Source organism: Anopheles coluzzii, chromosome 2 (assembly GCF_943734685.1).
Source record: "Anopheles coluzzii chromosome 2, AcolN3, whole genome shotgun sequence".
NCBI classification, from domain to species: domain Eukaryota; kingdom Metazoa; phylum Arthropoda; class Insecta; order Diptera; family Culicidae; genus Anopheles; species Anopheles coluzzii.
This window is the reverse complement of record NC_064670.1, coordinates 20,294,359-20,309,793: the sequence shown is the minus strand read 5'-3', so window position 1 is coordinate 20,309,793 and position 15,435 is coordinate 20,294,359. Positions and strand designations below refer to the sequence as shown.

The 15,435-nt window shown below is 49.8% G+C and overlaps 3 protein-coding genes across 3 annotated transcripts; all 3 read right to left on the bottom strand.

The window, feature by feature from the left end:
* Nucleotides 1-32: 32 nt before the first annotated feature.
* On the bottom strand, nt 33-1,830 carry LOC120949495 (carbonic anhydrase 7-like). Its single transcript, XM_040366824.2, has 2 exons — nt 1,303-1,830; nt 33-1,214 (listed from the first exon to the last, which is right to left on the bottom strand). Exons 1-2 carry the CDS (start codon nt 1,379-1,381, stop codon nt 334-336), a joined length of 960 nt encoding a protein of 319 aa, XP_040222758.2. The 5' UTR covers nt 1,382-1,830; the 3' UTR covers nt 33-333.
* A 461-nt stretch (nt 1,831-2,291) lies between these two features.
* Nucleotides 2,292-4,409, bottom strand: LOC120953300 (carbonic anhydrase 1-like). Its single transcript, XM_040373102.2, has 2 exons — nt 3,926-4,409; nt 2,292-3,822 (listed from the first exon to the last, which is right to left on the bottom strand). The coding sequence occupies exons 1-2, from the start codon at nt 3,999-4,001 to the stop codon at nt 3,026-3,028; spliced, it is 873 nt and encodes a 290-aa protein (XP_040229036.2). The 5' UTR covers nt 4,002-4,409; the 3' UTR covers nt 2,292-3,025.
* Nucleotides 4,410-9,884: 5,475 nt separating this feature from the next.
* Nucleotides 9,885-14,166, bottom strand: LOC120951193 (carbonic anhydrase 13-like). Its single transcript, XM_040369755.2, has 3 exons — nt 13,866-14,166; nt 11,272-11,349; nt 9,885-11,188 (listed from the first exon to the last, which is right to left on the bottom strand). The coding sequence occupies exons 2-3, from the start codon at nt 11,345-11,347 to the stop codon at nt 10,134-10,136; spliced, it is 1,131 nt and encodes a 376-aa protein (XP_040225689.2). The 5' UTR covers nt 11,348-11,349; nt 13,866-14,166; the 3' UTR covers nt 9,885-10,133.
* Between the last annotated feature and the right edge of the window lie 1,269 nt (nt 14,167-15,435).

Below are 15,435 nucleotides of genomic sequence, written 5' to 3'. Positions count from 1 at the left end.
AGAACAGTAAAATAAAATAACGAAAATTGCATTTTTACAACATTTATTGTACATATTTGCAAAGGAACAATGATTTGGTACCGACGATACACACTTAACCCTTCGATCGGACGCAACACAAACTACGCCTAACGCCTAACATTTCTTCGACAGACCGTTTACGCCTAACAGTATGCAATGCCGCGGAGCACATGCGTTACAGCACTGTTCCGCGTTCTTCGCACTGCACCCCTACATGGTAATGGTGCAGTGCCGCTTGTGAGGTGGGTGAGTTGTAGATGGAGGGGTTGGGGTGGCTTTTTCCACCTTCCCATCCCCTGCACACGCTTTTCTCTAGTAGAAAAACACACGCCGCGTGTTCTGGGGCTGAGGCGACCGATAGTTCAGCACCATCTGCTTTCCCTGCTTGGTGATCAGCGATCGCAGCCGGCTCATATCGAGCTCCGTCGCGGACAGCCGCTTGTTCGACACGATCCAGTTGACCGTCTCCAGGCAGGGCGGTGTCGTCAGGCTACCGTCGTACGAGTAGTACGACCAGCCCATCGCCCCAACCACGTCCTGCAGCGAGAACGAGCGCGTCGGCGATATCTCAAACTTTGCGCCCGGTTGGCGCACCTGGGGCAAAAAGTTGGACCACGAGTTGAACGAAAAGCTGGACGAGCCGGGCACGACGTCATAGAAGAAGCCAACCACTGCCAGCCCATCCACCTCACCGGCTGCCTCCGCCAGCGATTGGTAAAGCCCGTTGTAGAACACGAGATGAACCTCGAGCGGGAACCGCTCCCCGTTGATCCGGTGCTCCGAGCCCTCGCTATTGTTCGGGCCCCAGTGGAAGTGCATCTGCTCGAAGAAGTACGCCGTCTTGAGCGGTCCGCCGCGCATCATCGGGCGCGTCCGGAAGCCCCACTTGGGCGTAAACTTCACCGAGTAGCCCTCGTTCTCGGCCGTAATGCAGGTGGGCCGATTGCGCAGCCCGACTATCTCGAGCGGTACCTTGCGGTTCACCCTTATCGCCCGGGACGTGTTGATGTTGATCGGGCTCTGGAACTGGCCACCGCAGGCCGGTGCAACGATCGGCCAGTTCGGTGGACCGAGCGCATCGCTCAGCGTGTAGCTCCAGGATTGTTGATTGCTGCGTCCTCCCTTCACCTCCGTCTCATCGTAACTCACCTCGTTCGGGTGCCACGAACCGGCCGCATCCTCCTGCGCGTAACCTGCGTAAAACCAGGGTGGGAGAGATACAGTACATTAGCAACCGCAGCTTCTCCCACGCTTCCGGAATGGCGGCATGGTGCCCTTTACCTCTCGCGAACACGACCGGTTGACAGGCCAGCAAAAGTGACAAACACAGCGCACTCATTGTCGCTACTCCTGCACACATAGACAAATACGTAGGAATCGATCTAGTACTAGTTTAAGCCCAAGCCAAAGCCTACTGCTGCTACTCTAAGCACGCTGCTGTCCAAAGCCACGCCTCGTTGTCGCTAGCTTCGGCGACCTATTTCAAAGATCCGGGTACGCTTTTACTCTTTACCGTCGGTTGGGTGTTTTAAGGGTGGCTGAGTCCCGCACCGGTGGAGGGTTGCACCGTTTCTGAATGCTGTCGTCCTCCGGAAGCCTGTTTTTAAAGCGTTCTGGAGTTCTGTTCTGTGTGGGGTCGGGGTTCGGCCGGTCGGTCGGTCGGTCGGTCACACCAACAGCTCTGCACTGTGCTGAGCACTCTCCGGGGGTTGACTGACAAAACAACAGCAACAGCTGCTGCTGCCACCTTCGCGGGAGATAGCTCTCTTGTTGCGTCTGTTTGGGTGGCGCGCGAGCCCTCCGAATCAGTGCGGCGGCGCTTGCTGTGTGTTAGTCTTTGCGCACCGCTCAACGGTGACGGGTGGGGTTTGCCGCCCTTTATTTGTTTTGATCTTTTTTTTTGCTTGCTTCCCTGCCTGACTGCTTCCTCTCTGGATGGCTAGCGCGACACAAATTTCGGGGCGGGGCGCAACGGGGCGAAAGTATGCAAAACACGCGAGGATGTCGGTTGCGCAAGCGCAAACGTAAGGGAAAAAGGTTCTCAAGGTTGTGCTACAAGGTGGAATGGACACAAAACCTTCGCGCCACTTTTCTGTTGTGCAAATAAAATGGCAAATGCTTGTGACACCATGTTTCGGAGTGATCTTTTTTGCCGCCAGTGGCCAAAAGGTAAATTAGCTTTGTTTTTGGTGAATATAATGCCTAATTCTTATGATCGCGATCTTTAACGGTCAGTTTAAAATCATCCAATAAAAACACAGTTATCCCAATGCTTGCTGAAGGTGTATTTTTATTTAAAACTTGCTTGTATGATCATAACAAACCGCGTGCACACGAGCCTTAGAAGAAGAAAAGAAAACAACAATTCGCTACAATTCCGTTCATCCGTTTGCACTAACCCGGAAGCGGAGATCACTTTAGGTCCTTTTGCAGTGGCACTTTACCCTTTTGCTTGCCGTGTTCGCATTCCAAAAGCCCATTCCTGCTGCCACCCATTCCAGCACACGGTTCCAATGTTCACCAAAAACGCTCCCGATACACCACCACCCTGCCCTGTATGACCGTGAAAATGAGAGCCTTAAGACCCTAAGGCACTATGCACTATGAGCCACCACCGCCGTACACACACGTACTCCCGGAAGGTGGGTGGGACTCCTAGGTATGTGAATTGCTGCTGCTGCTGCTGCTGCTGCTGCTAGACAGCATAACCAGTTTATCGCTTACCCATGCCTCACCGGGACCGGGGTATTTTGTGCCCCAACCGTATCTCACACTTCTAGTTCGTTGTCACTTGTGCACTGCTACTAAACACACGCCCGTCAACATTCCCGTGGTCAATATCGCTTTGTTTTTTCTTCTAATGTCCCCGTTTTTTTTTTCTAATATCCACAAACGTGCGCAGTCCTACTGCTGTTGTTCTACTACACTACTACCGGGCAGCATCTGGGCCGGTACCGGGCTGCGTAGGACGGGCGAACGAATTGGGTGTGCTAGTGGGAAGGTCCTAGAATCCGTACCGCACGACCGGCCGCCCGTTCAGTGGCTGCACCGGGCGGAAGTTGTCCACCAGCGGCTGGTCGGCCGAGTCGCGCAGATTGCGCAGCTCGTCCAGATCCTTCTGCGCGATCGGCGAGGTGCCGTCGCGCACGATCCACGTGACACTTTCCGCGCACGGCGGCGTGGTCAGGCTGCCGGCGTACGAGTAGTACCGCAGCCAGGAGCCGCCCGGTGCCACCGAATCCAGATTGAACACTGCCCCGCCCTCCAGCGTAGTGGTCGAGCCGGCGGGGCGTATTTTTGGCAGCGGCACGGCCCACTTCGCACCCGGCTTCACCTTATCGCCGCCGACCTCGTACAGCGCACCGACCACGGCCAGCCCGTCCGGCTGGGTGACGGCCTGGTCGAACGAACCGTACTCCTGCTTGTAGAACACAAAGTGTGCCTCGGCCGCCCACGCCACCCCGTCGAACGTGTGCTCGGAGCCGCGCCCGTTATCGGCCCCCCAGTGGAAGTGCAGCTGCTCGAGCACGTACGGGGCGCCGAACGGGAGCGGACCGCCGATCAGCGTCGGCCGCTCGCTCTCCTTGCTCCAGTGGAACGTGTACTGGGCGGTGTGCCCGTTGTTGGTGACCACGATCGAGACGGGCTTGCGGGCACCACCCTCCAGCAGGAGCGGTGCGGCATGGTCGAGCGATGGTAGCGTGGCCGCCGACCGCACGATGTCGATCGGGCTCTGGCGCATACCGCCACAGTCCGGATCGGTTTCGGCCCAGCGGTCCGGATCTTCATAGGAAAAGTCACCTAAATTCAGGGGGGAGAGGGGGAGAGGGGTTAGGGCATATTTGCTATCAAAAAGTGTGTTCGTTGGGACCCCACGCTGAGCCATCAGGGTAGGAAAACTCACCGTGCACGAGGGTAGCGACGACGGCGATTAGCAACAGTCCGCCGTAGACCAAACACTGCCGCTGCCGTACACCCATTGTGCTGGACACTTGGACAGACACTCGGTACGGAATCGTTTGTATGTTTTTTTTGTGCTTTGCTTTGATGCGGTGTGAAACGTTTGAAGCGTTTATTATTCTAACCCAAATTGCTCGATTCACTCGACTGCTGCAGAATGAAGCGCCCGGTGGTAATGTGGTTTTTATGTACCCAACAATCCGTCGGTGTCCAGTTTTGCGTTTTACGTTAGCTTTCCACACTGGAGATACGGTGGCCGATAGGCCGGTTGATAGCTTAGAGCACGGGGAAGGCCGCTTTGACACGAAAAGGGTGACAAAATTGTCGATGGAAGCAGCGGGTCGATCTTCCCGCGCGATCTACAGTGTGGTTGACAGTGTTGGCGGAAAAATGGCATTTTTTTTCTAAAATTAAATTATTGTAGATTATATTACAACATCTACGTAGAGTGTCAACTGTAATATGTGCAATGCGAAGTGGAGCACTTTTTATGCTTAATTGGGGCGGGGCAATTGTTGTGTTCTACTTTTTTTCTTTTATCGACGTGTGATTTTCATTTGAATGGTGTAGGAAGCCAAAAAAAGGGGGGAAATAAACTCCGATTGTGTAATGCAAACGCACTGGATGGATCATGAACGCGTAGAGCTTTTTCTGTATCTTCCGTTTATTATGAAAAATTCAAATGAAACTATCACAAAAAATAAATACATAAATTGCGCTGCATTACATTGTATTTCTGCCGCTGCAAAACGTTAGACACACACACACGGACTGTCACACTACGGACGAAGGGAAATGTTCCACTTTTCAGCAGCCCCAACCCCCCCGATGTATCTGGTGCGATTGGTGATGGGTTTCCGCACGAGGTCGCTCACTATCGGATATCGGATAGCCACTAGCTCCCTCCCAACCACTTTCGACCACCTTTCGTCGTACGTACCTGGGGAGGACGTTTTGTAACGGCAATTAAGATATACGCTGCAGCACGTGCAATATAGCATGCTGTTACTATGCTTCTTGGTGGTGTGCTAGGTTAAAACAAAGATAATAATTACATGTTCATAAAATCCCCCGAAAAAAGCCTTAACCCAGGTGCAACCGGATCTGATCCGGTATGAGCGGCAATATTTTAAGTGCTACATTTTAATTAGCATGATAACCGATGTTTTCTTCTTTCCTTTTAGATGAGGACAATTAAATTACATCACGTTGGGCAAATTTGCCCTCCTCCTCGACGGGCAGGGTTGCACAACCTTTAGGGAAGGTGTATAAAAGCTTTTGGAATTTTATTGGTAGCATATTAAGAAGCGTATTGTAATGAGAGCTAAATAAATACTAGTTTAGTTCCACTTTTTAAACATAATTATTAAGCTTATTTGATAAGAAAAGACATTTATTGACACGATCATTACTAACTTCGATCATCAACCGGTTGTTACGAACCGAGCTTCTCGGGCAGGCCACGCGAAGGTTTGGCCCTCAGCAAGAGTTGCAGGGTCGTAGCGAAAGAGAAACAAACAGCAATTGTGGACAGAGTATTTGATACTTTGCCTACTGACCAGTCCCGCTTCCCGCTAGTTGCTTCTAATCCAAAGGTTGGGAAGCCTATGCAGACGGAAGGGTGGGTTTGGCTCGGAAATCCAGGGGCTCTGTCCTGTTTCGGGATTAATTTAACCTCTAAACTCCAAGAGCTACTGCGTTTGAATCTATCTTTATTGAAAATATGGCCTACTTTTATACTAAATTTGTCCTTACACGATTACCCGAATATCCGTTCGGACTTGATAAGTCGTGTTTCCAGAAATTTCTTATTTTGACGTGGAAGGATAAACAATGGTTACTAGGATCAGATTGGTAAAAAAAAGAAATTTAGAATCGCGTGTGTAACATCCTCCCCACCACAATTCATCCCAATGGATTATGCTAACGGTAGAACAGTGTATTACACGTTTAGGCTACATCTAATGTTGGAAATGCTCGATGATACTCGATGACTATTGTTAGAAACTAGCACAACCAAAACGGATAGAATTGTCATTGCCAAGCATTTATTAGTCATTTTTCCCGCTGGTTATTTTAAGAGCTTCGAATCTTCAAGTCCCACCACTCCTTTTATGCCTTTTCCGATCAGTTCGGCTCCTATCGGTTCGGATGTTTTGGCGCTCTTCGGATACCTTCTCTTTATGACAGGTCGTTGGGCACTTTCCTACCAAAAGGTCCCAACAACTATCATTGTATCTAATCTGAACAGCTCAAATGCTATTGAGGTTCTAAGCGTATGCCTCACCCTACCGTAGTGATCGTATACGATCGACAGTGCTTCAAATAATCGACTACTAGGACCACGGTCGTTTCTACCGAAATAGATTAATCTAAGACGATCATGTTCATCAACTTGAAACACCCATAACATAGACGAATAAGTTTAAATAGATGTAAAAACTCCAACACTAAACACTCTGCTTTCATCCAAACCAACGACATTGTGTCGTCTCCAGACATGAACTTGAAATAAGATGCACTATAATTTTCGTTATTGGTTTCGTTGCCATTGCCAGGGTTAACCAAATAAGCATCAGACGACCGTCCCACTATCGATTGGGCGGCTAGACATAGATTGGGCCACCCACCGATCGACCTTTTAAAACCACCAACCAGTGTGTTTGTATTTAGTCGAGACAGTAAATCGTTGGCTTTATGATTTCAAAATTGCTCCACGGGTCACAGGTCGCTGCTACCTCCGTCTGTTCTGGGGCATGCTCCGCCACGATGCTACACGTAACAGAGTGCGTAAGTGTAAATATGATTTTTTCCCCTTAGCCCCACCCATCTTCCATCATACTCACTGGAACATTCTTGTGCTACTGTCACGTGGAATTTTCCACCATCCGGCAAGGGATAGCTGTACTCTTAATGTGCTGCTCTATTGATACAACTGAGGCACAGCTTTATTCGTTTGCTTTCGGAAGAACAACAACAGCGTAAGGGGTAACCCTTCCCATCCAACACGACCCACTTCGCGTGTGCAAGAATGAACGTTCTAGATCGCAACGTTCCCAGCGGCAACGTACGCAAATACCTTTCGAAGCATCCCTAACCTCGATCAGTATTCCGGCTATTCCGAGCGTGGTTTTGTTTCATTTGGTGCAAAACATCCACAAAAATGTCTCGATGTTTCGTTACCAGCATATCCCACCATGGTCGGATTTACTTACCACTGTTTAACCTTCCAGAAAGCTGGGCTCTTCTTTTTTACGAAAAACAATCGATCGATTTATCGATCGAAAACATCTGTACGATGGGAAAACGGGGGAGGAGGTTGGAAGGTGAAGCAGATAGAAGCAGGTTCGATCTTCCACAAATCTTTGCCAATATTTGGCTTTCCCCAGCAAATGGTTCGTTTGGCCAAAATCAAAACATCTGTGTATTGGATGTAGGGTAGAGAGAGGGAATGATGTTACGGAGGGATGAAGAGGATCGTGTCGCCGTACGGTGGCGGTGAAAAACATGAACGGAGCTAGCATTCGCCCGTTTCTCCTGCGCGATATGTTGGGTCAACATTAGCGCAGGTGTACAGATGATAACTAACAAAACAAGAACACTTGCGGGAATTCAGGCAACCGTAGTTCGAGGTCGTTAATTTATCGACGATGGTGAAATTATCAAGTGTTTAGAGCTGTTTTGTTGTCATGCTGATCCACACCATTCATGCAAAAGTTGACAGATGATAGGATATGCATCTATGAAGGTGAGTGCCAACCTTTCAGCATGACCTTCGTTTGGTTTGATTGCTAGGACGTATGATCGTAATTTATAAGGATATCTACGTAATAACCCAGTATGCCCAGTTAGAAAGGTTAGCTAATAGTTCAAATGGGAAATCCTGCCATCTAACATTTCACCTTTTTTGCATCCCCGAACGATATCACTGTCGTAAACATCGATAGTGAACAACTTTGCAAAATCAACTAGTACAATTTCAGAAAAAAACCTGATCACTCCATCTATCTACCGGATCACTCGAACACTATACAGCTTGGTTATTCCGGCTTGATTGGTGGAGACTAGCAAGACCTTAGAATTTCATCTACGTACAAAATGTCCACTAGTATTCGGATAACAGCAGCTGCCAACGTTCGTGATAGTTTTTAACGCAATTTTAAAGATCTCCACATTATCATACTCAAAATTCTTCTTCTATTTGGCGTAACGTCCTACGCGGACATGCCGGCCTATACAGGCTTTCGAGACTTAATTCATTACCACACAGCCGGATAAGTCAATCCTTGTTACGGGGAGACGGTCCATTCTAGGTTTGAACCCATGACGGGCATGTTCTTAAGTCGTACGAGTTGACGACTGTACCACGGGACCGCCCCTCTCACAATTAAGTAATTAATTAAATAAATAAATAAATAAATATGACTACATTAAAGCTAAAAAAATAGAGCTACAAACAGTGTTCGAAATATGGCTAGTCTCTGCTTGAATCCTGTTCAAGGGTTTCTAACAACACTTTAAGCTAAGCTTTTTTTATTTGTTTAACAACAAAATGTAGGGCAAGAAAAGAGATCGCAATTACAGTACGCCATCAGAAAGTAGCTTACCAAACAAACTAACAACTTCCACCGATCGTTTCTTACCCTTTAGTAAGAAACATACAACCTACCATTTATTAACAGCAAAGCTTCAATCTTCAGCTAAGTGCGCGACTTTCTCACTCGTGTTGGATCACGTAAAAAGAACAATAACGTACAGCGAGCATCAAGCGTATTTCTACGATGGATTATTTCTTGCTGCTTTCATAATCTAAGTACACACTGGAACGTGTGCAGAAAGCTTTTGACTAAGACACATTTTTAAACCCCGTGGCAGTGACGCTGAATTGTTCGAATATATTTGCACGTGTAAGCAGCAACATTGTAAAGTACAATCCTAATCGCTTCCATTGGTTTGATGTTGGCGTGATGTTGTTTTTTGTCATAAAATGAAATCCTTCCTGCAGTTGGTCCTATGCATGTCAGGTACGCGGTGTACACGGCGCAACACTATGAATACGGAAAATCAGCACGCGCAAAGTTACAATGTTGTAGAGCCTAGTAGGCAATGTCGTGTTGCTACTGCTATTTTGACACAGTTTTGTAACAGTTATAATACAAGTTTATACATAGATAAGGTGCAGGTTATGGTAGCGGAGTAAGTATGGACTTTAGTTAGGATAAGAAAATGTATATACTAAATAGAATCTGGCTTACTTACTTGATCATGAGCGATCCGAAATCACTCATGGTCTTGCGCCTTTGGTCTGACGCCTCCATATCATCTTGCCATCTGAGCTTGGGTCTACCGCCTTCTTCTACGTGTCCTTGAGGACGGCCTAACATAATTTACGAAAGGGGAAGGGGGCCCGAGGTCGGTAGTCTACGCCACGCTCGCTAGTAAGTTGTTACCGATGTAGCCTTAACTGTCGAATCGCCAAACTTCGTTCAACGCTTCAATAGAGTTCGCTATCCTGTGATCGCTTTGTGGGCTCAACTAACCATATACCGGCTCTGCTCACCTACTCTCAATTATGTATTGTGAAAGGGTCGGCTGATTCTGTTAAAACTGTTTACCGAGGCATTAACAGCATTATTTAACACTTGCGAGATGTCTTTTTTTCTTAACAGTTGTCGTATATTTATGCAGCTGTACTGTGGGAAAAAAACATCTGGCAAGCGCTGAATAATACTGTTTACATTGGAAACTAACCCAGGAGAACATCGTTGTACAGATGGCATGATCACCCAACGATAATCCGTTATCGAATATGTACAACTCCAGGCTGCAGCCGCCCACTATTTGGAAGCCACCCAGCAAATGTGTTTTCTTTACAAACAATACACATCTACCACCACTGGTCGTAATGCACTGGATAAAAACAAATAATGTATTTCACTAATGTATAATACTTTGCCCGCTGCACACGCTGCGCGCTCGCGTGTGCAGTAGGAGGCGAAATGTCAGGTAAGAAAAAGTCCTTAAACTCTAGTACAGTTTTCCTTTGGTATTCATCGCTACGGAGGAGCTAGCGGGGTCTGCGGCTGTGTGTGTTCCCATTCATGCACAGCTCTCAGTCAAATTGCACCATCACCACCACCGTCACCATCACCTCAGTACAGGAACACCCGGCGATGGTTCAGCTTCTGCACGGGGCGATAGTTGTTCACCATCAGCCCGGTCGGCGACTGGAGCCGGCGGAACTGCTTCATCTCCTTCTCCGTCACGAGCAGCGGCTTGGTCGCCACGATCCACGTCACCGTCTCCAGGCAGGGCGGTGTCGTCAGGCTGCCCTCGTACGAAAAGTACGGCCACTCGACGTCCCCGATCACCTCGTACAGCGGGAACGTGTCGATGAACTCGATCGTGTGCTGGCTGTTCGGCTCGACGACGTTGCGCAGGAACCGGGTCCAGGTGTTCAGCTGCTCGTCCACCGCATGGTCGTAGATCTCGTAGAACAGCCCGACCACCGCAATGCCGTCGACCTGTTCGCGGGCCGCCGCAAACGACTCGTACAGCCCGTTGTAGAACACCAGGTGGATCTCCATCGGGTACCGCTGGTAGTCGTACACGTGCTCCGACCCAACCGTACTGTTGACGCCCCAGTGGAAGTGGAACTGATCGAACAGGTACTTGGTTTTCAGCGGGCCCCCGCGCAGCACCGGCCGATCAGCGCCGGTGCGCCAGTTGTACGTAAACTTGGCCGAATGGCCATCGTTCTGTAGCAGTATCGTTTGCGGCAGGTTGGTCTGCCCGTCGAGCCGCAGCGGTCGCTTGCGGTTCACCAGCAGGGCGCTGCTCGTGTTGAGCAGGATGGGGCTTTGGTAGCGGCCACCGCACCGCGCATCCACCCGGTACCAGTGCGAGGGTCCATTTTTGTCCTTCTCGTTGTAGGAGAAGCTGCCGGCTGCCGGTGCCGGCCGGGCTCGCTGTCGCTCGAGCGCCGGTTCGGGTTCGTTCGCTTCCGCTAGATCCGCCTCCGGATCGTCGGGGAAGTAAAAGTCCGGATTCGAGAGGGCGGTCAGCTTCGCCCGACGCTGATCGGCGGTGAGCGGTTTCGGACCGGCCGCTGCGTACTGGTCGTAGTAGGACGATGGTTGAGCGAAGACAGCCGATCGACGGGTAGGATTTGCCCGATAGTTGGCATCATAACTGGGAACGTTCAGTCCTGCGGGCATAGAGGATGAAGATTCGCCTTTGGTTAAGTAACAACAACATCCAGCAACACTCTGTTAAACAACTCTAACTTACCTCGACACGGTCGCCACGACATGAACATCAGGAAGTTTAGCAGGATAAGCTGCCCGTGCCATTTGAGAAGCTGCATCTCTGTAACGTCAAACATAATGTATAATGGAAGATGGATTAGAACGGTATGATCCACCGCACCAGAAGCGAACAGTGCAACACTACTTCGGAAGGAAGTATCCAGGCTCCAACCGGTACCGATCTGCACGGTAAAGCGGTGCGAATCTTACTGATGCTCTACGACGGTACGATCATGGAACCTGACCAAAGCTCAGGCAACCGAAATCAAGAACCAAATCAAAAACCACGTGTGGTGCGATCTGTGCACGATCACGTACCATATCGATCCCAGTGCCACCGTCTTAAACACACACACACAGACACAGTCACGGCGACCCACTGATAGTATGGTGGACGCCGTGCGAACTGGACCACGCCAATGGCCCCCTTTTTATGGTACAATGGTTCGCGCGCGCGCACGGTGTTTGATTTGCCAAGCGTTCTGGGCAAGGTTGCGGTGGGTACACCGGTGGGGCCGGCGTGCGAACCACGACCGTTCAATAATGGTTGGGATTAAACAAACTCCCAGCAAACCAGCAAGAGCAGTGAAACACGGCGACTCAAGTTCAAGGTTACTATTATCGGGTGAATTTGCCCTGATGTCTTCATGGGCTCCACGGATCACTGATCGTTTTGCTAGTTGGTTGAATGAAGAAAAATGCGTGTGGTAGAGAAGGAGGTTTGCTTGAGAATTAATTACTAAAATCTTAATGTTGCGTTTCAGAATGGTTTTAGAATAATAAAATCCAACAAGCAAGCAAGCCTTTCACATAAATCATGCTGTTTATATCCATCCCTGCGGGTTTTTAGCGCGGGATTTATGTTCGCTCATTGCGCTGATTGCTTGCAGGTAGGCGTTACCTGCTGAAAGTGAAACTACCTACAAGATCAGGTACGGCACACGTTAGGCTCCCGCTGGACATAATCAAACTACTGTCCACCGATCACTCAAACTCCACCTTGGCTACCAGTCACGCCTCGCATTTAACGGCCGATTGGCGGACTATTTGCATTAAACCTGAACCGCATTGTCAAGGTCATGCTCTCACGGGAGGGTGGTGAATGGGTTTGGTCGTGATCCGCCCCGCAACATCTATGATGTGTTTCGCCTATCAGTCGTTCTAGAAGCCGAGACTTGGAGAGGATCTTAAAACAAAACCACACTTACTGTATATAGTTATTAATAGCACTGGCTCTCAAAATGCACGTGCCACCTGGCACGTAAACTATGGCTCAATTATTCAATTACAGCACCACTCCAATTGCCACTACCGTCACGATATTCGCACACTTTTCAATCCTTGTTCCGTGCTTTAATTACTCCTTATTCTGAGTAGTGTTTTTAAAAATAAGTCACTGTACACCGGCAGCCGAAATTGCTCACAATCAGCTCTGTACACGCGGAGACGATCACGACTACCGTTCGCGCGCGGAATCACCGTTGCAATAAACGCACCGCCGACAGAACCTTCCACTTCCAAAAGGAGAACCACCAAATGCGCCCACCACGTGCTGCCGGAATCGGAATTCGCGTGTGTGCAAATTCCCTCCAAACGCCACTCCAAAGTGACCACGAGACGCCATGCAGACTCACGCGCACGCTAATGAAACCGCTCGGCTGGAGTGAAGCATTACAGTGGAGAGCCCGCCAAGTTTGGGCCCGGCGGCTCGGTTGCTCAATTAAATTAATCTCCCTCTCTCTTCTGCTGATGCTGCCGAATTCCTCCTCTTCTCAGTGTGAGCGTGAGTAAATGCCCCCTCCCACTGGAGAAACAAATGCAGTGACCCGCGAAACCGCAGATTTTTCCGCACTAAAGTGAACGGTGCTCTCCCGCGGTCGAGCTGAGTGTCGAAACTGGCAGCATAATTCGGGTAAGGACAAATCAGAAAGGGAACGGTTTCCCTTTAGCCGGGTTGGCCAATGCGCGTTTAATGCGTTCGAAAGAGGTCACCATTCAAGTCTAGGCACACACACGCGCGGGTCCGTTGATGGTGGTAAGACGACGCGAAACTAATCGAAGATCATCATCGCGGGGTGCCCCTCATCAAACCGTATCCATCATAATTCAAATCTGACCGACTTCGCACGCACAATGGAACCAAGATGGGTACTTGCGGTATGTGTGTGTGTGGAAAAGTAATTTCATTTGGAACCGTTTTGGACATGCCGACCCGCCCCTGACGTAACCGTGGCTCGAGCTGGTTGCACTTTCGCCACAAGTACTGCGGGCCGACCTTTTTTCCCAACAACAGCGCAACAGCGCCGAAGCGTAAACGCGTAAACACACAACCCGTACCGCACTCACACGATGTTACAGCGGCACGAAACGCCATCTGCTCGTACCGCTCGACAAAGTAGGCGCGCGCGCGCTCGCGCGTTAGCGTAATGTTTTCATTCATAAAAACCGTGCCCCTTACCGCACACACACACACAAACACACACACAAACACACCGTTCACCGTGATCACCAGCTAGTACGCGCGCACTCCTTTCCGCGTAACGGGCGATGGGAAATTCGACGCCGTTCACTACTTACCGGTTTTTTGCTGTTGTTTTACTAAACCCCACGCGACACGTCGCGCACACACGCCGTCTAGAGGTGGATCGTCTAGAATTACCCGCTGGGGGGAGGGGCCCGGGAAGTTACGCTGATAAGATGTGTGGCCGCGTCACCGGGGCTGACTGTTTTTGTAAACCTGTCCGACGACCGACGGTGGGTTGGCTTGCGCTTCTTGATCTGTGTGTCTGATCAGGTGCGAGTGCCTGTCTGCCGCTGCCGCGAGATGCGGTAAGTGAACTTGCTGGAGGTTAGCACTCGATTGAGCTGTCGTGCCAGTGCCGGGCGGAACTTAAATAGTGTCCCCTCCCTCGGTTGCCATTTTTTTGTTGCTAACGCCCGGTTCTGGATTCTCCCTTCACACACACTTCACACTTCGGCGACTTTCCAGCGGTGGTGATAGGGGAAAAAGTTGCCGTGTTTACATACGCCGACCGACACCGAACCGGGTACCACGGTTACATCCTCGCACCGATTGATGTAAATAGCTGATAAATCGGTAAATCCCTTCAATCTTTACTGTCGTTAGACCCGGCCGAGGGCTCGTCCGGTGTCATCACCGGCGGATGCAACGGATATTAACCAACAATTAGCCGCCTGGCCGAACCCGATTCGATAAGAGGAAAGGCACGCCCGCGCAGTCTCGCAGAACGGACAACGGGGGGTTCTGCTGGAAGGCGATCGAACACATCAAACAGCGGGCAAACAGAAAGGGCGCAAAAACACGCGTGTAATTAAATTAAAATTAGCCATTCTTCGCGCCCCGGCCCTTATCATAAAAGGGTGCAGAAATGCGCGACAGAAAACGTAAACAAACCGGTCCCGCCAACCTGTGCGCCACCTGCGCACATCGGGACAACGTAACGCGCCGGGTGCGATTTGTTTTTGCGACAGCTAATCAGCATGTTTCCTCGTGTTTTTGGTTCCCGGGTGGGGAAGGTTGCGTTTGCCATTGCCAGCGTGCCCGTTGACAGGTTGCACTTTACGACAGCCCGTCGGCTCGGGTACTTATCGGAGGGAAAATGCGTGAAAAACACCGAATAGTACAACGTTTACTTTTCCTGGAAATGCAGTGGATGTGTGCTTGTTTGATAAGGATGTTGTTGCTCTTTGCAGTTGGACCGACCGAGGGGGGTTTTTTATGTGTCTGGCCACTCCCCCTCCTAATAATGCACTTTTATGCGAAGAGATTTAACAGTTAGTTTCGCAACAAAGTGTAACTCTTGGTGAAGATGTACGGGAGTGATTCATTTGCCACGAGCAGGGGATAAGGGCACAAAATAAAACAACACCCTTTTAGGGTAAATTCACAGTTTTGCAATTGATAACATGCAGAACTAATTGCTGATTTTCCCTGCCCTTCACCACCCTGTTGCTAGTAGTGATCGTGCGTCATCGAACGCGATCATTCCGCACACTGCGGGAGAAAGATGTGTGGCGTGACGGCAGGAAACGTCATCGTCATCGCTATGGTAACGGGGAATGGTTTTGAAAATCCCGCTAGATTCCAGCTAGAATCTCCCGCTTGAGCCGTTGGTTCTTTCGGTGG

Coding starts and splice junctions, on each gene's coding strand:
- LOC120949495 (XM_040366824.2), bottom strand. CDS start 1,381: ATGTGTGCAGGAGTAGCGACAATGAGTGCGCTGTGTTTGTCACTTTTG. Junction 1,215..1,302: donor ACCGGTCGTGTTCGCGAGAG/GTAAAGGGCACC, acceptor GGTTTTACGCAG/GTTACGCGCAGGAGGATGCG.
- LOC120953300 (XM_040373102.2), bottom strand. CDS start 4,001: ATGGGTGTACGGCAGCGGCAGTGTTTGGTCTACGGCGGACTGTTGCTA. Junction 3,823..3,925: donor CGTCGCTACCCTCGTGCACG/GTGAGTTTTCCT, acceptor CCCTGAATTTAG/GTGACTTTTCCTATGAAGAT.
- LOC120951193 (XM_040369755.2), bottom strand. CDS start 11,347: ATGCAGCTTCTCAAATGGCACGGGCAGCTTATCCTGCTAAACTTCCTG. Junction 11,189..11,271: donor GTCGTGGCGACCGTGTCGAG/GTAAGTTAGAGT, acceptor CTATGCCCGCAG/GACTGAACGTTCCCAGTTAT.